Genomic DNA, 20,595 nt, shown 5'->3' on the forward strand with positions numbered 1-20,595 from the left:
CAGTTGCTTTTTTCCTTAGAAATATTCTGTAACAGGTTGACTTTAGCTATGTCCCCATCTTGGACAAACACCCACCACAGAATCTTAGTCATTTTGACTGTCTTACGGAGAATGCAGTTTCATTCACACCCCTCATATTCTTACAGAAAACATTGTTCCTTTTGCCATTCCTCTTCATTTAATGTCTTCTTCATGTGTCACACATGTAAGAAGAATGACATTGCCACTGAATGAGTACTGAGAAACATTCTTTGAATACAAAGGCTGAGTGTATTTTAATTGATACTGCAGTATCAAGTGACTCTGTTGATTCATCTAAAAGATTATTTCAGCTGCAAGAGCTAAACAAAATATAGTATTCAACATTCCCTGCTTGTATGAGGATTGCAATGAAACAGTGAATTAAAGGTAAAAATCTTAATGCGCCGATAGCTACCTCTTACCATGCAGCCAGAAAAAGGCCATAATAGTGGAACTTGCATTTGTGAAGTGCTTTCTGAGTTCAGTTTAACATTCCTAAGCAATGTTATTTGTAATTTGATTTTGTTTTTCAGAGTCATAGGCATTGGGAAGGAATAGATAATGAAGTATCTACCCATTTCTAACTGGCTGGCCCAGCTTGGACTTGCAGAATATTGCACGCTCTTTGAACAATATGATGGCATAGAGGTGAGAATTGTCCTTTTTCAATAAAATTCTTGAGAAAATGTTAAGATCTTTAAAGCTACTAAAAAACCCCAACCAAAATGTGCCTATAAAAGTTTCTATTGTGTTACCCTAAGCATCTGCTGTTCAGTACTGGAGTTCTCAACAATCTTAGTTGTGTTCCTTCTTACAACCTTTTTGCTGAAGTCTGAAGAGCAAGCATATTGCATTTGCAGTCCTTTGTTGTCTTTATTGGAGAATGATTTTGGGATTTGGAAGATATTGAGTCTTTGAGAAAACCAGTGGGACCCTTTGTCACTGTTGCCAAAGCTGAAAAATCATTTCTACTGACATGTGAATTCAACATTAGTACCAGCTTTTGCATTTGGGCAAACCAAGAAAGGAATAAATTAGAAGTAAGAATTATGCAACTCTCTACTTTCATGTTATTAGTTACATATGAGTTACCATTTGAGAAAGAATATTACATTCTCAGGCATGACTTTAGGTCTCCAACAGGAAGAACTTTTTTTTCTTTTAAAACAGTATTAGCTAGTGGCCTAAGAAATTGAGACATTCAGTAATTTGACCATTACTCACTCTAAAGCAAATAATGTCGGGCTTTTGAAGCAGTTTTAGTTTGAAAGAAAGATTTTTAAATTACAGTTTCAGAAATAGTGGTTCACGCTAGAAATTCTGTGTCAACTGTCTTATTATTTACACAGTGAATCAATCTCATTTTGTGTTTTGGGATCTGAATTGCAAATCTCCATTAGAAAAAGCCACTTCCAGTAACATGACTTGCTAGTAACAGAAAACTGTACATTCTATGCACCTCTCTTTATCTTATTTACAGTGAAAATACAGAACAGTAAAAATATAAAGAAATGTATTTTGATATATTTTCTATTTGCTCTGAAAGTTGTCATCATCAAGGGAAGTTTTGTACCCACTTATAAATGGACATCAAATTGAAATTCGGTACTTCTTTGTAAATAATGTCTGGAGTTATTCAGCAGCATATTTTGAAAGTAAAATAGTAATGAGTTTTTGGAGAGAAGGTGGATTAAAGAGAACAGTTCAAGTTTGATTACTCAAATGCATTATATGGAAATTCTTGTTCTTCAAAACGGTGTCACAATTTCTGTTATCTATTATTACAGTGAATATCCTATTATACAAAACCTTCCTTTCTAAAATCATTATTCCTATCAGTTCATGCTGAGATTTATCTTCCTTCATTAATTAATGCAATTGGAATACTAGCACTTTGGGGATTTTTTTAATTTTTTTTTTTACTCAAAGGAGTCATCGTTTTCAGGAACTCTGCAGCTAAGCTGACCAGAGTTGTTTAGAGAATAAGTCCTTGTCTTTCGGTTTTATGTTTTAAAAGTAAAATGCCTTATTCCTACCATGATGTACCTTATCATGACAAGGGGCTTCATATAAAATATGAATATACTGACATTTGTTGTTAGGTAACTTATGGTACCAGAAACAGCAAACATATCTGAAAGACACTTGAATTCTCCAGTATTAACGGTATAATATTTTCCTTATTCTGGCATTTGCCACAGGACTTATTCCATCTTACAGAAGTTGATCTTAGAAAACTGGGAATTGAAAATCAAGGCCACCGAACACACCTCATTTCCAATATCCTGCTGCTTCAGGAGGTAAAACAAAAGAGAGGTAAGAGTTCTGTGTTGTCTCCTAAAGATTGAGGAATGAGCTAAGGCAACCCGAGCTTCCCTGTCCCAAAGGATGATAAACAAATGCCCTGATTCAGCCTGGGATACTGTTCTGAATGCAGATCACAGGGGGACTTTACAGAGACAATAAGAGGAATTGTTAAACATTAGTTTAACAAAAATCAAACATCCACGTTTTGGCATGGATTTACAAAATAATATACCCTGTATTTTTTATAAAAGTTGTCATTTAGAAAAGGTTTCACTTTTATTTCCATTTCTATTGCTCTCACAATCTTCATCTTAACAAAACACGGTAATGTTTACATACCATAATTGGTGGAAGTCTGAGTCACAAATATCTTCCTCATTTGGAAAGATCACATCAGAAGGTCTAAACCCAGGTAATTTGTGTACATCCCACCTCATCCCTGCTGAGGAGAGGATAAGTGCTTGCACAGTTCTGACCCTTCTTTTCCATTAGGGACTTTGCTGTGAATTAAGACTTGATCACTGCATCATATGTTGTTTTTATCATCTCAGTATCAAAATTCAACTCAAATTCATGAGAGTTGGAACAAGCCCTGTAAGACACTCTAGACTGAGTAGAAGGGTATAGTGAGAAGTTATTCAGCTATGACTTGTTGTATTGGGTATTTTGAGAATTGTTCACAAGATAATGAGATATAAGTATTGTGTATTCTGTCCAATAATTCTTCAGATCACTGCCAAAGGTTTTTGCAAATTTAATGTGAAGCACTTAGTTATTTGGCTAACAGTCCTGCTGTTACATTCTCTTGGTCAAGATAAGACTTCTAGACCAAGTGTAGAAAAGCAGTTTTAGAAAAGCATAATCAATTTTATGAATTGATTATTCATAAAATGTGTTTAGCTACTGAAGTTCTCAGTAGGAGCTAGAACTGATTGTGTACAAGTAGGTCACTGTATTTCCTCAATGTTTTCTGACAAGTTCAATATTGATTTAATAATTACACAACTTCTACAGCTCATAGGTTTGACTGTCTTAAAATATGAATGTAAATATGACGTTTTTGTAACTGCTACTGTGAACAGATTAGGAAATTATTTCAGTTGATGATTGCAGTGAAACTGGATGTGTTTCAATTGGTATCTGGTTTTGTGTGCATTGGGACTGTGTTTTGTAATCTTTTCAGGTACTGAAGTGTGGAATGTATTACAGTTGTCAATGTAGCATTGTTTTTCAGGGCTGGTTTACAGGTTTTCAATGCAGCACTACACTTTCAAACTGTCATTGACATGGTAAATTGATTTGTAGATAGTTATGCAACATTTCATTCAACTCAACAGAATGTTCCAACACATGATTGTTCAGCTTCAGATATGTTAAGCGTACATCAAATCTTGATGTATTCCTGATGACTTCAGTGAATATGAATTTGAGTCAAAATTTTTCCTTTTAAAATGATGTGTGTATATAATTTTTTTCCCTCCCCAGACACAGTTTTTGCAAGGTGACAGCATGAAGCCATTTTGGTTTTGTTTTTTCTTTTGGCAGTTAATTGCTAGGACTCTTTAAGCTAAATTCTAGTAAAATTAGTGCTGGTTCATATTTTTATGGACCTTTATCTTGAGCAATGTCTCCATTCACTGTTGGGTTTTGACTAATGATAATTAAATGTATAATTGAATTATGTGCTTGAAAAAAATACAGATACAATAATCTCCAAGTTCTGTTTACACTAGGGTATTTGCATCCTCAGTTTCATTGCCTATTGTATTAAGGATTTCTGGGAAGGTTGAAAACAGATCAGCTCAGTCAGTCATACATGAGTGCAGACTGGTTTATTTTCACAGTAGGGACTAATGGTTGTTATCTGGTCTCCAGCCTATTATGATACAGTTTTGTTTTGTGTCTGTCTTTGACAGAATGCTGTGTCTAGGAGCAAAGTGCCTAATCAGTTACACTTGTTTCCCAACACTGAACTTTGCTGTAGTCAGACATGAGAGAAAATTTCTAAAATTTTCAATTCTAGTAATTAAATGCTAATGTCCCACTAATGTACTTACTTGGATCAGAGCAAAGGCTATCTTCTCTGTGTGCTGTTATTTTGAGCTCTAAACAGCAACATTGTATTTGATGCTGGTTCAACAGTCTCCAGAGAGTGCTTCAAGTGATAAGTCACTTTAGTAAGTAAGCATTTTCACAGGGTTAAAAGTGACATTAAATTTTGGGAGTATTTGTGAAAATATTTTCCTGTTTTCTAAAATATCTTGATTCTGAAACAACTTTGAACAGGACATGTCTCAATCACATTTGGATTCCATTTGATTCATCCTGTCTAACTCTAGCAACTTGGGCTGTGTTTCCACAGTAATTAATACCAAGATCTGTGCATTGACATAATGCCCAGCAACACATTAGAGCTGGATGAAACATGTGCACATGATCACATATCTGCTGAATTAGGCTGAGTACACAATACAAAGGTCACTGGCTTGATGCTTTTATGCCATCTTTATGGCAGTCAGTGATAGGGAAGTGAGTGGGGCAACTGATTTTTGAGTGGCATTAGCTAATCAGTAGGAAAATAAATATTCAAAATTGTTACTCCACTTCAGCCCAGCAAAATAATAGTGGATCAGTGATTTGAATAATGGGGCTCTGATATTTTTGATCTGTACCAGAAAACTTAAATGCTGCTGTACCGTTGACTGTAATTGAAGCTACACATTCTAGTGCTTTTGCTCTTTGAAACATTACAAATGCAGCCAGAGTGCTTTGGGGCAGTGCTATGTAGTGTCAACCTGTCAGATTCCAACCTCATGCTAAAGCATGCTGGTAACTTTGCCAACAGAGGGAGAGGAAGCTTTGAACAGTTTGATCTGCATGACAGAGGTGGCATTGCTACCTGTGTGGTCTGTTTTGCTCCTATTGAGAGACACAAGGATTTGGAGTTTTTTGCTTTCTCTGTTTGAGAAAGTCAGTAATGTAAATGCTGTTACAGAGTTGTTAACAAGCACCTCTGACAGTACCATTTCATCTACTGAAAGTTCCAAATTTGCTTACTGGTGCTTTCTCACACTGTTTATTCTTGCCTCTACATCAGTAATGTTTGAAATGAAAAACATCTGTCACGGGCAAGGAGAGGCTGGTAATTCCCCTGTATCTGAGACTTTTTACAGAAACATGGAGAAACAGAAACTCGGAGTGAGTCTTAGATCCCCAGTAACAATTCCACCACTGCTAAAAGCAAAGAGGAAAACAGGCCCTCTGGTAAAAAGGAACCCAAAAGACCTTGTCCAGCTTCCTTCCAGTTTAAGGTATCATTTACCAAAACTAGTCAATAAAAGAAAACTGGATTTAGTGCCATTTTACCAGTGTATTTTGAACTTTTGAAACAGGTCTGTCTAATCAATGCCAGAACAAGTTGCTTCACATGATTTTCAATACCAAATTTAAAGAGGGGGGAAGGAACACAACATATTATTGCCACAGAATCTGTGTGGTTTATTTTTAATAATTTTTTAATTACTAATTATTTTTTGTTCAAGATGACTGTTTTCTTGTATTATATCTGACAATGAGTTGATGTAACTCTTGAAACTCTCTTGCTGTACTACAACATTGTTTGCAAAATGATCAGCTATGGGATGTGTCTGCTTGCAAGCTTTTCTGAGACTGGGGATTGCAAGGTTTCTGAACACCAACTCCTAACAGGTAACTCCTTGGGAGTTTCTGAAGGACCTTGTGTCTCCAGACCCAAGACAGATCAAATAGCAAGAGATCATGTTGGTAGATTAATTATGGAGGTCTGGATGGGTGCTGACTAAACTTGCCTGTTTCAGCTGGCAGCCGAAGGGAGGACATTAGAAAGTAGAGTTGCCATAGCTCATAGTTTTCAAAATTAATATTGTCAGATTCCGAGAGCTGAAGCATTTTTCAAGTCATATAATCATTTTTATTTGCCATGATGTCTTTGACTAACTTGAAAATTATCAGCAAATAAACTTAATTTCCTAGCCAACAGCTATGATCATTACTTTTTCTATGTGGCATCTGTGGGGAGTCAAGGCTTGAGTGTAGTATTTTGTTTATTTGGGTCCTTTTTATTCTAAGTCTATAGTAGCAACTATAGACTTAGAATAAAGTCTATAGTTGCTTTGACTTTTGTTTATCAGGGCATCTACATGGACTGCTGTGTGAGCAATCCACACATGCCACGTCCTCATCATGTGTAGCTACTACTGCATTTTATCACTGCAGAGCGGTGCTTTTGGAGTAAATGGGTTTTCTCCTGGCTATGTGAAGAAGACTGGAATTCTGACATTTAAGGACAAATTTAAATTTCCCAGTGAATTCACTTCTTGTGTCCCATTGTTTCCTTTGTTTCTGTAAGCCAAGCACATTTGAAAATGGTCTCAAGAACTGGCAAGTACTCTTATGCCAACTCTTGGCATAATTAAAGCATGCAAGCCATAGCAGCACAGGTCTTGGGACCTGTGTCCCAGTTGTGTTCCTCCTCACTTCTCTGTTCAGTTAGCTGCTTTTCTGGGTGTCTTTGCAGGTGGAAAGATGCACCTGTACATACTCCCCTCCTTCAGAAAGCCGAAGTCAACGGTGGCCATAGGAGGCCCCAGCAATGTGTGTGATGTGTGGCCAGCAGTGGCCAGCACACTGCTGCTTTCTCAGCCTCCCTCAGGGTGGTGTCACCAAGGACAATGCTCCAGAGCTCCTGTCTGTGGCAAGGTGATTCACAGACAGCGTGATGCCATATAGATAAACAGATGGCTCAGGGTATGGCAGGTTAAAATGAATGCTGATGGGGAGGGCTTGACAGAGGTGCTGTGCTCCTTTCAGGACATTGATGCTTCCAGACTCCATCCCACAGCTCAGTGAACTCATTTCCAAAGTAGATAGAAAGTATGAAAACAACAAAGCTTTGCAATGAGGAATTTGATCTAGTTTAATCTGGAGTAACTCGCAACCAGTGGGGCTATTGTAGGCAGTCCTGTGAATTTTTCCCTCTTGCATCCTGTAGGCAAATCCTCTTTAACAACTTTGCATCAAGTATGTGCAAGGATGGGTTGTGTAAATTGTTAAATGTGAAGACAAAGACCAATTTTCAATTTCACCTGAAGACAAAACAAAATTTTAGGAAAAGAATGTAATGACTCATGCAAGTAAGAGTAATCACAGTTTAGGGAGGGCTGCCCAGCTACAATCCCATTACTTAGCACGTAGTCATGCTCCAGAGGAAGTTACCGCCCCTTTTCTGGTTCTTAGTCATAAAAAAATGACAAGCATTACACTACTTCCTATGTAACTACAGTGCCTAAAAATTTCCTGAGTGATTAGAATCAGCCAGTAGGGACAATGTTATGTGTCAACCGATCAGAGGTTTTGGCATGGTTTGAAATGTCTTTCACCTGAACTGCGGAATGTGTGGTTTAGATAGCGGAGCAAGACATTTTCCTTTATTTAATGAGGAAAATAATAGTTTGCACTTGTGTAGCATCTTCCACTTGATAAGCTGATAGAGTACTATACAGTGTTCCCTGTGAAAAATAACTACCAGTGTGATGTATGTTACAAAAATGTTAGTATATGTCATACAGGAAGTAGGTGGGTCAGAATACTACAACTGAATCTGAAATCCATGCATCTTAACTCCTCTTTCTGTATTCTCACCCTAATGCCATTTTTCTTGCACTGAACATATTGGTGAGGCATTTTGGTGTCCAACATGAGATCACAGTCTGGTGTTCTTTGGTTCCAAATTTTCCGTTTGGGGGAAAACAATTGACAAAAGAACAGAGTGAGGTTTTGGTGTGCAGTTAAGTCTTGTTTTATGTGAAATTAGTTTGAATTTAGATCTTAACTTCAAGGCACTGTTCAGTGCCAATAGGATGATATAATTTTTTGTAATTTGTTGAGAGAAAAATATAGAAGTCTGTCTGTCAGCATGCCACAAGTAGTGACTTATGTTCCAGCACCAGTGAATGAATCTTTTCAAAAGCTGTTGTGTTTCACGTTTACCTCAACTTTTCTGCTTTGGAAGTTGTTGTAAACAGTGTGTGGCAACACCAGCACTGATAATGCTTCCCTACCGCTCATGCCTGCCTTAAGGTACTGGTGTTGCTATGGGAAGGGGAACACCAGTCAGAAGTGCTACTGAGCCTCCTTTACCATAGTGTACTCAATAAATTTAATTTTCTAATCTTCTGGCTCTGTCCCTTACTGAATACTGGAGCACTACTTTCTGCCTTTATTTTCCTTTCTCTTATTTTACACTAAATTTCATCTTATTTGAGCTTTCTTATGCAAACATTCTACTCATATCTATGAAAATTCCTAGACTTTCCCAAGAATTTTTATCTCCTAACACCAACTTGAGCAACTTATGTGATGGCTAAAGAATCGTGTCTGAGTGTGCCTTGGTTTGTACTAAAGCAAAATCCCTGTGGCTGAGGCAATGGTGCAGCTGGCGGTGCTCGAGGTAATTAGTTGAAAATGAAGATTGTATCTATAATTATCTCATTGTTTTGAAGGTATATTTTACAAAAGGAGGGTAGGTGACCATCTGTTCGGCAGGAGCTCCAGAATCTGTACAGCTATTTGACCCTTTGTTGTAGAAGATGGGTTTTATCCCACCAACCTGTTGCGCGAATAACTTCACGCGGCTTGGTAGGAAGAGGGGGCGCCTACCAACGCAAGTAAATTGTGTGTGTGGAGTACGTAAAAGGCGCTGAATCGCCCGTGAACAGGGTGGGTTTAGCGAACTGTTAATTTTTGCTGTAGTGCTAATTTGAGAGACGCAGTTATGGAGGCGAAGTTGTTAAATCCATGGAAAGGTGCATGGGGAGGGCAGGGCCCGCGGGGAGCTGGTGCTCCGGGGGCTCAGCCCGAGCGGCCCGGAGGGTGTGGCCGGGGCCGAAGGCAGCGCCCGGGGCTGCGCAGCGCCCGCAGCCGCCGGAGCCGCCCCCCGCCCCAGGTGAGGGGCGCCCGTCAGGGGCTCGGGGGGCGGGCGAGGCACGGAACCGGGCCCGGGCTGTCGCGGACCGGGCAGCGGGTGATAGGGCGCTCGGGAAGGCTCCGGTTGAGTCACCCTTAAGTAATCGCGAACTGCGCTTCTTTGGAGCGAGCTGGTGCTGGCTACGCGCCGGCTCCTGCCGCGGCACGGCCAGACCTGGGGCTCCCCCACAACGTCCCGGCTCGTTTTCTGGCAGCTCTGCTGTGGCGGGTCCCGCCTCCGGCCGCCCCTCGCGGCTGCCCGGCTGCCCGCTCCGGTTCCGCGGCCCCGAGGGAGGGGCCCGGGCGGGACTCGCTGCCCGCAGGGCGCTTGGCCGGGACAGACGCTCCCGCCGATCCGCAGGAAGCCTGGAGAGGAGCAGCCGTGATCAGAGCCGGTAACTGCGGGGACAGCGCTGAGCTGTCGGGCGCAGGATGCAGAGCTGGTTTGGGGTGTGAGTGTGTCCGGGTGTCGCCCTGTCCCCGCACCGCTGCGGGGCAGGGGGCGCGGGAGCCGGGCAGGGCTGGCCTGCGGGCTGCTGGAAATGCCGTAGCTGTGACAGTGACGACCCAGACGTTGGATCCAAGTGCTTAGGTTTTGTGGGCACTGATCCCATGGAAAGCTGTTAAATATAAAACAGGTATAAAAGACTGGTGTGTACTCAGGATACCGAGATACTTCTCTGAGGAGAGAGGAAAGAAACGCTGTGTCCTTCCCCCCCCACCCCCCCCACCGTCATTTGAAGAGGAGAGGGCGCAAAAGGACTTCTTTCCGTCCGAATTTGTGATTTCTGAAAGGCGGTGTTAGTTCGAAATAGTAATGCTGGAAAGGTTTTTCATTTAAATTGTATTGGGTTTTGGTTGTTTTGTTGGTGTTTTGTTTTTTTTTTTTTTTTTTTGTGGGAACAGAGAAGCAGTCAAAATAAATTGCTTCCTTTACCAGAGAAGGAACAAAAGGTTGTATTTTTGAAGCATTGGCTAAAAAACCCCTTAGATTTGACTGTAACCTTGGTAAACTTCTCTGTTTCTGCCAGCAAAATGGGGAGAGAAGGTTTATTTCAAGTCAAGGTTTCATATTGTTCAGGATTACTGAGCTAACTGATTAGGCACTTGTATTTCAGAGATAATTTCATGGCCAAATGAAGAAAGCTGTACTTATTATTGAATAATCTTCAATGATCACTTTTTCTTGGCATTTTTTATAGATATGAAGTCATTCTATGTATAAAAATTCACGAAGAGAAGTATGGGGTTGTTCTGTTTCTCTCATCTTGAAAAAAAAAGACATTTCAAAAATAGTTTATCTGGGCTGTGTGTTTGCTGTTGCACGAGAATAATCGTTTAAAATAACATTTTAAATATACAGCTCAAGGATGTACGGGGGGAGGGTGGAAATTGTGTGGCATATATAGAGAGAGAAGGATAGCATGAGCATTGTGATAGCACTCCAAGACCCTTTGGAAGCAGTGACCTGACTAATCTTGTGGGGATGTTTGATGTTTGACAGACTCATGTTTTTTTCTGATAGTAGCTGAAAGCCTTTGAACTACTGCATGTGCTTTCTCAGTCTATGTCTCTGTATCATAACAGACTGTAGGTTCTTGGACCTTAATATTTTTCTCAGTGTCTTGTGACATGTTTGCTAGACAAGCTACTGCATCAGTTTCTCTTTTTCATTACAGAAGCAGAAAATACAGGTTGCAGATAGCTGCTTCTAAGGCATTTTGGGGAGCAGAAATCCTTTCTTTTTTGTCACAATAATGAAGAATGCTACACTGCTTCTAGGGAGACAAGAACATGAAATCCATGTTGCATTTATAATGGCTACAGTTTTGATTGTATTTATTCCTATGTTCACTTTAAAGTCTTTTAAGTCATGCTTTTTCTTTTTCCCTTATTTTCTTATTGCACACACACACAAAAAAATTCTGAGGAAATTAATCTGCCATTTTGTCCTGGCCTTGACTTTCTTCACCATTAAGAATGTTCCCTTCCTTTTTTTTTTTTTGTGCACATCTGCATAGTGCATGCAAATATGCCAAGTAACTTAGCAGGGAGAAGAGAGTAATGGATCTTCCAGTTGTTGAAATTTATTGTTGCTTATTTCAAAGGAGGCTTACTTCACGGGAGGGAGGAATTTGTGAGGAGATTTCACGTGGCAAAAGTACATAGAGTTTTCACAAAAGTTTACTCCATCTCTTAAATACCTGAGAACACACAGGTGAATATCTTAAACCATGTTCAAGCCCTCTTAGCTTCATAGCCTATATAATGGTAAAGATTGGTATATGATGACACTAGGTATCAACTCCAGTGATTCTGATCTATGAAAGAGAATCACTTAAATGCCAGGTCAGTAAGACTGTGAGAAAAATGTGGGTCTTTTAATGTCCAAAACTGATTTAGATCTGAGTTTTGAAATAGCTTGGGAGTTTGATTTGGAATTCTGAAATTGTTTTTCTCTTTGCTTTTATGAGGTTTCCACTAGTATGAGTATATACAGCCTTGGAATGTTTATTATGCCATTCATGCATCTCTGAGGCCGAACTGAAGATTTCCCTTTCTTTCACTTCTCTTCCTCCAATATATTGAAACAGAAAAGTAGAAGCCACTGCCATTAGTTGTATTATCTTGTGCTGTGGAAGGGACACCTAATCCTATACCTGAGTCACTTTGAATGAACCATCAGAACACTTCCTCAGGCTGTGTGAACATCACAAAGATTTCATGAGGACAAGCTGAGCCAGAAAATTTGGATTTGCACCCCAAAGATGGCACAAGCAGTAGGATATTTAGTGTGTTGTTTTAGGGAACTGAAAGTTATTTATTTCATTGTTCATGTTTATTTTTGTTTTGAGCAATGATGTGAAGAAACCAAATCCCAGCTATTTGGACTTATCTACCAGATATGTATTTTATTTTATGTCCAGTCTCCTACTGTTATCCTAAATGCCATGTTGATTTGTACTTGCTCACCCTCAGTCATAACAATAAATTAGAACCTGTCAGAAGTTACCTGGAAGCCTTTCATGCTTTCAACTTCTCTGAAGTCACAATGTGACTCCTAACAATTCTGTTCCCATCTATTCTTCCAAATTACAAACTGAAGGAAGAGAAGTGCCACTTCATGTATAAATACAAATTCATTTGCCATTTTTAACATTATATTGGCACAAGTCCATCTTGTTAACACCTAGTTAGGAGAAATTTGCATGACTTCCGAAGTGTTCTGTTTTGTTAGTTGCTGCATTTTGACAAATAGGAATGTGTACTGTTAGATTTCAGTTCCTTTTGAGCCATTGTTCTGTTACAATTTCTACCATTTCTGTTGCTGATTGCATAATGGTCAATGTTCAAGGCACACTGTCTCTTAGGGAGTAAAATTTTCAGGGTTTCTATATCTGGCAAAGTCAAACATTCTTTGAATCATATACTAAAGTATTTGAGACATTCCAGAGTCTTCAGCTGAAGAGGCTTCCACTTTCCAGCATTTATATTCAATAAAAGAAAACTGGATGGATGGTTTGGCAGGAGCTTTTGTTGCCAAGCTGATTGCAAGTTCTCTGTTAATATTTATGAAGAATATATAATACAGCACATAGGCAAGCAGATAAACGTGTGGTGGAAGCTAGTAGGCCTGTTGTTCTCAGTTTTGTTTGGGTTTTTTTGTTTGGGTTGGTTTTTTATTTGTTTGGGTTTTGTTTTATGACCTTTTTTGTTTGTTTTGGATTTTTTGAGGGGGTTTTAAAGAGGTTTTGTAGGGAGGGTTGTTAGAAATATTATCGAAGCTGCACACATACTTGTGGCTACATGTATTGCAAGTTCTTGAGTGCAGATATTTTTGTGCTAACTGTGGAACTCTACCTTGATTCCTCAAAACAATACTCAGGTATGAATTTGAGGATTAGGTATTGAATTTGTAAGTCATGTGAGTACTACTAAAAAGAAGCAACTATTAGGTCAACTCTGGGAGTTTGGTTTTGATTCTTAAGGGCTTCTTAGGAGTAGGGGTGAAATAGAAAGTGCTATACATCAGGGGGTGGTTAATTTGTTGAAAACTCTCAGACTGTTGGGTTAAAACCTGGGTTGCTGTAAGAATTACCTTGTGATTGGCTTAGGAGAGGGAATTCTCAGCTTTCTTTGTGGATCCTCAAACATGAAGAGGTTGACAATTTCATGTCGCAGTAAGCCTATTGTGGACTCATCATTAAGCAAAGCTTTCTGTGCTTACATTAATTACAGCTTGGGTTAGCCACCTGCTTGCAGGTAATGTGTTCCATTTCAGCACAGCCATGGGAACCTTGCAGGAAAGGCTAAGGAGAACTCTCTCACTGGATAGCCTGAACCAAACCAGCTGGAATTCAGGGGTTTGGGGGTGGCCTTTATATAAACCAATAAGTAAGTACAATAATTAAATACAGACTCTCGGTAGGCCTTGAAAGGAGAGCAACACCGTTTGTGCCATATAAGCCAGCTAGCTTCCAATTTTTCAGAGTCCATAAAGAGGGTTTCTTGCTTTTCTACAGTGAATACACAAAGTTGAGTTTCAAATGACTGTGTATATGATAAGAAGCCTTTTCCCCCCAATTGTTAGAGGTAATTTATATCATTTTATTCTAATAATGACGCTGAATTTACAAGAAACAAGCTCAGTGAGTTTGATTTAGCTAGAGAAGGTTGCAGGTTTGTAGTAAGCATTTGCATTTTAAATCTTCCTATCTTTATGCCAGTTCTTTTGCTTAGAACAGTTGTCATGCAAAACTAACTTTACAGCAATTATTGTGAAAATAATTATGTGATATTTTTAGTACTTGCCAAAACTAGCGGAAGCTGTGTCCTTCAACCACATTATAAATGGAGAGATTATTTAGTCTTTCACATCACATCAGTGTGATAATTTATGGCAGAATTTTTGTGAGAATGTATTTTGGTTTCTTTAGGATTTTGTATTTTATTTGGATCTGCATGACAAAAAATGTCAGTTCTTTGCCAACACCTCAAATCTTTTCTACTCTTTTCATCAAGAGATGTGACCAGAGTCAAACAGATTCTCCCTAGGCAAAAGTGCTATTCCCAGAGACTTTTCTACTATAGTGCATAGTACCTGTGCTCTGACAGAGGCTTCACAAATTGAAAAGTAAAAAAAAGAAAAAAAAAAGCATTACTAAGTATTTATTGTAGGATTTTCAATACAGGAGAATTGGGAGGGGATTTGTTGTCGAAGTCTGAAAACCTTGTCCAGCTGGTGAATCTCTGCAGTGCAAGTGACAGGAAAAAGCAGAATTTTTACATACTTTGATATCAGCTTTAGCATTGCTGTTAAAGTTAAGCCTGTTACTATAACCTCTGAGTAGAAGTAACAGTGCAGAAACATTTTGATGGTAGCTGTGATGCTAAGGTGGAGCAGGAGGACTATACAGGCACCTCTGTTTTCCTTGCAACACCTGTGCATTCCCCAAAACAGGAGGAATTCTTGTGCAGCTGTGAGCTGCTGACTTCCAGGCTGCTGGGCCTTCAGGGTGCTCCTCTTATTGTTCAGTATGGAACTTGACTGAGGTCAGAACAGATTCCCCCTGTCCATAACTGTTATTTCCAGAAGCACTTCTGCTTTCTGAGTTCATATCAATCTCTGCAGCATCTGTGGCTGTTCCAGTTTCTATGGGAAGCCCCTGGCTGATGAACACCTAGGTTAAGTAATACAGGGCTGGTTGCCCTTTAGGTCTGGTGGTGTGTTCCAGAGTGGCTTTTGCAGGCTAATACAACCCCATAGGATAAGGCAGCAGTCTGTCTTCTGCAATACAACACTGTAAACTGAGCACAGGGCAGCATTTTTGGAGGAACAGAACTGTAATTTGTTAATGAGCCTGAAGTGTTGGTCTCACAAAGCTTTTGCTCACGCTAACAGAAAAACCTGTACTGTATGGCAAACTGCAGTTGATTGTACCAGAGACTGACAGCTTTGCAAATCTGTGTGTCAACAGCCATTTGAGCTAGCAGGCTGAGCATGCTGAAGAAGAGAATTCCAGTAATCTGCTCCTGCCCTTATCTCTTGGGTAGAGCCGTTTAGTTTACAGCCTGTTAGAAATATGTGACCAGTATCTGCTAGATTTATTACTTGAGCAAGACTCCTTAGCAACAGGTTTTTCCTCACAGTGTGCCAGCTACTGGGTTAAAAAACATATTCTTCCAAACCAAGCTGTAGTGTCCTTTATTTTTTGACAAATATTCTTAAAGCTTTGCTTGTTGTCAGTAATTCAAGTTGATGTCTGAATCTACAGAGGATGTGAAAAAGCAAAAAAGAGGAACTTGATGGATAAAAATGGGGAATTGCTCATAGCCTGCTTTTGCATGTTTGTCCAGATTGGTTGTTTTTTGGTTTTAACATGTATAAAGTTACATACATGTGTGCTTGGTGTGCATTGGCATCAGCATGACTGGCTCTTGAGGTATCTGCCTCAATGCAAAGCAGAAATTCAGTTTCAGATACCTTTGTTAGTCATGCTACTTAACTTCCTTTAAAGGCTTTGATGATTGATATACAGTAAGCAATCTTGGTTTTGTTTTTCCAGAACCAATAATGATAGCTGCAGGAAAATTTTCAAGTCTTCCCAGAAACGGCCCAGTGAACCACCAGTTCTCATTAGCTTCTTCCATGGATCTTTTGACCACAAAACCTTCACCAATTGAGCATCGCTCAAACTCCTTCCAAGGCATCTCTATCCATGGCACTCTGCCCAGGAAGAAGAGGGGAACAGTTCCCCCTAGGTCCTGTGATATGTTCAGCCACGTGGGAACGTTGCCTTACACCAGAGCATGGCAGCAGCCACCTTTTGGACAGGACGTTATAGAAGAGTACCCTCCAGAAAATGGAAAGAGCAGCAAACTCCATGCCAGGTATGTTGTAAAACCTTAATTTACATATGTTACTTGTGTAGGGATTATTACATATTCTTCTAGGCCTCTAAAGGCCCAGTCATAGGTGCAGCTGTTAACTATAACTAAGTTAGGTTTTCTCCCTAGTATTCAATTTCGGTCTTGATGGAAGACCTAAATAATTTTGAATGACTGTGTCTTGCATTTGCATGTTTAAAAGGTATAATATTGTGTGTACTATTCCCATGGAGGAAATCTTTTTAAGTTACTGAATTGCTTTGGTATGACCCTTTGCATTGTAACAGAGCAATTTTAAACAAGAAGTCATAACTGTTCAAACTTGGTTTTGATTTGTATTCAATGCAATATGGATGGAGGGCTGAGGAAAAGGAGAGTGGTGTTCCAGCTGCCTCAGATCTTGAGTTACATGTAGGCCTTCTTCATGAAAACTCAGTGGAACCCAATGTACACTGAGCTAATGACAAATTATCCCTGTTTATTATTCCTGCCTGACTTTGTGGTTAACATATGCAAAGTTCTTGGGAAAGACCCATACTCTTTTAGCCATCCTTTCTTTTGGGAACTTATTATCATCACTGATATTTCATTGCTTACAAAAAGTAATTAATTTTGTAAATGTCCTTTTTTTGTTTGTTTTGTTTTGACATTAAGTTCTATAAAATGGGGAAAAAATTACCTGCTAACACAAGAAAAATTCAGTGTAATGCAATGGATCAGTTAAAGACATAGAAATGAGAGAATGTTTGGTTGCTTGACTGGTGGAGTTAAAGGCTGAGAAAAGAGACCCAAATTATAAGTTCTGAATTAGGATTTATAGCCTTGCTGTGTCCATCACTACAGGTTTTTTTGTTTTTAAGTCTTGTGAGTGAAGAAGAGTTCTAATTAGGTAAGGTTGTATGTGTAGAGTGGTTTTCTTATGCTTTTTGCTTGTTCTTTATGGGATCAAGCTTTCTTCTCACCTAAAAAAAAATGACTTTCTTCTCTATACCCTATTCATTTTAAAAGAAGAAAGTACCTAAGTGGGTATAGTACTCCTCTGTCACTGATCTGTGAGCTTTTTATTTTTTTCATGAACTAGCTTTTAAACATCATTTGCTTCTTTTATTTACAAAGAATAAGCCCAGCTGGTGAGAATAGGAAAATAATAATGAACTGTGTCATTCCCTAATGGAATTCTTCTGATTCTGAAATTTTTCTGATGACTTGGAGAAATTATCATGTCAATTTTCAATGCAATAAGAATGTGTTCTCTTCTTCATTTGTGAATGTACATCTCTGTTAGTTAGTTCAAGGGGGAAAAAAAGTTTTCTTTGAGTAAGCTGACAAGTTTTAGAGTCTCTTGGAAATAATTAAATGCCCAGAGTTAGAATCAGCTGAGTTCTTGAAAGGTAGTTTTGTTAGCTAAAGAAGAATTCACTCTTGAAAGTGAAAAAATTCTCTTTTAAAAGAGAATTCTCATTTTAGCATATTAAACTAAAACTGCTTGTGTGTAATGTTCTTTATTATCTGACATTGATAATTAAACCTAAATAAAGCTTAATTGTAATTTCCCTTTGACCTAGTCCATGGGTTATCTTTATTTAGCTCTGCCTTGTATTATGGTACCTTTACTTAAAGGAAAATTGTTCAAATTCCCATCTGTTGCTAGAACCAGTAGCTTTTTTTTTTTGCCTGTGTCATGTGGCTGCCATCAGTAAACCCAAAATTTCCACCACATTCAGGTGGTTTTGGTCCTTCATGCATGGCATTACAGTTTAGCAGACTTGTGGCATGTTCATGCTTTTTCATTAATGCGGCCAAATGTCCCTCAAATCAACAGGACCTAAAAGCAATGCAGAATTATCCCTGTCACAGTGGGTTTGAGTGTGGTGATAAAGCAGCTACCAAAGGCCTGTTTTGACAACCTGTGCCATTTCAGTTGGATGTCAGCAGTACTCAGGTAGTTATCTCTGTGGGTCTGGTACTGGCTCTGATACAAACATACTTGAATGTTATCTCATTGTAGAGATGCAAGGAATTTCTGAGACATTATAAAGAGGATGGAATAGGGCAAAGACATGCAAATATCCCAGAGCAAAACTAGATTCCAGTATTGATACCATGCTGTCTGTTTCATGGGGCAGTGTGATTGCAAGAGTGCAGAACAAGGGATTGCTTCTTGGACTGTCTGTCAGCTGACAGCTCTGGTATTCTCTGTTCCTAAACTCATCACCTCCACATTCAGCACTAAGTGATGTCCTCAAGTGCCATATCCAAACATTTTTTGCACACTTTCAGGAATGGCAACTCCACCACTTCTCTGGGCAGTCTTTTACAATGCTTTACAACCCTTCTAGTGGGAAAAAAGTTCCTAATAAATGTATTACTAATAATCTAAAGCTCCCTTGGTGCAACTTGAGGCCATCTCCTCTTGTCCTCTTCGTGCTGACAGTTGTTGCTTTATTGCTAAGCCAAACTACATACCAGGGAAAGAAGAGGAGAGGGGCATGAGGCAAATTCAGAAGATTTTTTTTCTCCAGTTGAGGTTTGAGTTGAAGTTAGTACTGTTGCAAGATACAAGAATCACAGAATGCTCTGAGAGAGAAATGTATCTTTGATACCCTGCTGTCAAACAGGTTCCAAGGTTGTTTTGTGGGGAGAGGAGTAATGCAAGTGGTGTGATGGGTTCAACATTGTGTTGTCAGTGAGTCAGGCTAATAAAGATGTGATCTTCACAATCAGTTAAAAGACAGTGAAGAAGAGCAACGATACTCCTTTCTCAGTACTGGTAATTCCTCTATTGCCTGCAAATAGCTTGTATTCGTGTTGAAAAAAACAGGGTTTGTGACACAATTAAGTGAAATTCAGTTTAGTAAGAGCTCCAGTGTGAAATTCTAAATTGTTAAGAGGTCAGAAATAGGATCTGGATTTGCACAAAGTTGATGCTGTTGATGGCCATGATGCTTTGAAAGAATTTAATGTCAGTTTTAGGATGGACAGTTTAGGACAGCAATAAAATCAAAGCTAGACACAATATCTTAGAAATAAGATTATTAATTTTTTTATGCAGTTTGCAGAGTTACATGCCTTTTTTAAAAGCCCTTAGTATTTCAATAGCCGTAGTGTCCACTTAGAAATTTAGTATTTGAAAGAAAGAAAAATGAGTTAATTTTGCCTTTGCCCTGTATGTGTAGTGTAGGATTCTTTAGAATAGAATTTTGGATATTTTGGGAGAAACTGTGTGGCCACACATTTGAATTTAATCACTATCTTTCCTCTGCTGAGCCTACCCCTAGGAAGTGTTGAAGCACACCATCTGCCAGAAATGATCCCTCTAAGTTTTCGTGCTAATTAAAGCTTTAAAACAAAGTTGACATTAATTCACACTGGCTGTTTCACATTATACAGGACATTTGTGAGTATGTGCTGGTTTAATTTCTGTTTACTAGCTCTCTTTGCAGTAGCCATTTCGTTTGCTGGGACTTGTAAGGACAATTTTTTGTTCAAATTCCATTCTTTGTCTATACAGACATTTAAAAAATTGAGTCACTGATAAACAGTAGGGTTGTATTGTTCAAACTGGCTTGGAATCAAAATACTTCGTGCATTTCTCTAAATAATGTAACATGCCCTGGGTGCTTTGTTTTATCACTGTTTATGAGAGGGCCTGACCTACCAACTAGTGAGAATTCAATTTTTTCCCCCTGTTTTTGAAGCTGTAGTTTTAACTGTGTATGAATTTGAAGTGTTGAGTTGTAACTACAGAGCTATAATTTTAATCTTTTCTTCTTTGCTTCTGTTTTAATTTTCTATTCGCAAGTCCACTAAATTCCTGGCTATGCTGTAAGTCCTGATTGTGATTATACTTACAACTCTACTGTTTTTATTGATGTGGTTACCAACAATTCATTTTTGTAGGCAGACAAGGCATAGCAGCTTTTTTTTACACTGCCAAGATATCGAGCATGAATTGTCCATATCAGTTTTTTTGACATGGTTCAAGCATGTTAAAAAAGAAAGAAATAAATCTGGCAGGTGTGAGGAGCCATGGGAGACAAGATTTTTCTTGGCTTGATTCTTTCACTAAGGAAATGGGCAGACCAGTAGCTCTTAATGTCTTCCATAGCTCATTGAACCTTATTGCAAAAGATCAAAATGTGATAAAGCTGAAGTGCATTTTATAGACTGGCCCTAATTATCTACACACAGGTGCAAAGAATTCAGTTGTTTCCTGTAGTTCTGAAAGTATGGTAAGTGTGTGACTGCATATTTAGCTCGACTTCGGTCTCTTATTTTGAGTACTGGTCAGCAGAGTTTTTTCCTCTTGTTTTTCTACGTCAGCTGCTTCAGATGAAGTGCTCTCATTTAGCACTGGACTTTGTACTGCTGTAGCAG

General features: G+C 39.0%; 1 protein-coding gene across 2 annotated transcripts in view; it reads left to right on the forward strand.

Moving 5' to 3' along the window:
- The first annotated feature begins 582 nt into the window (after positions 1-582).
- BCAR3 (BCAR3 adaptor protein, NSP family member) overlaps positions 583-20,595 on the forward strand; it is a 61,732-nt gene continuing 41,719 nt past the window's right edge. The window contains exons 1-3 of one of the 2 annotated variants that reach the window (XM_054285768.1): positions 583-669; positions 2,223-2,337; positions 15,897-16,221. In XM_054285768.1, coding sequence (XP_054141743.1) covers positions 583-669; positions 2,223-2,337; positions 15,897-16,221 — 527 coding nt within the window. Of the gene's footprint in view, positions 670-2,222; positions 2,338-9,592; positions 9,726-15,896; positions 16,222-20,595 lie in introns of those variants that run through there. The other variant, XM_054285769.1, reaches the window with a different exon arrangement.

This window comes from Melozone crissalis, unplaced genomic scaffold (assembly GCF_028551555.1).
Source record: "Melozone crissalis strain CALT ecotype California unplaced genomic scaffold, PUWL_Pcris_2 ptg000045l_1, whole genome shotgun sequence".
Classification (NCBI taxonomy): domain Eukaryota; kingdom Metazoa; phylum Chordata; class Aves; order Passeriformes; family Passerellidae; genus Melozone; species Melozone crissalis.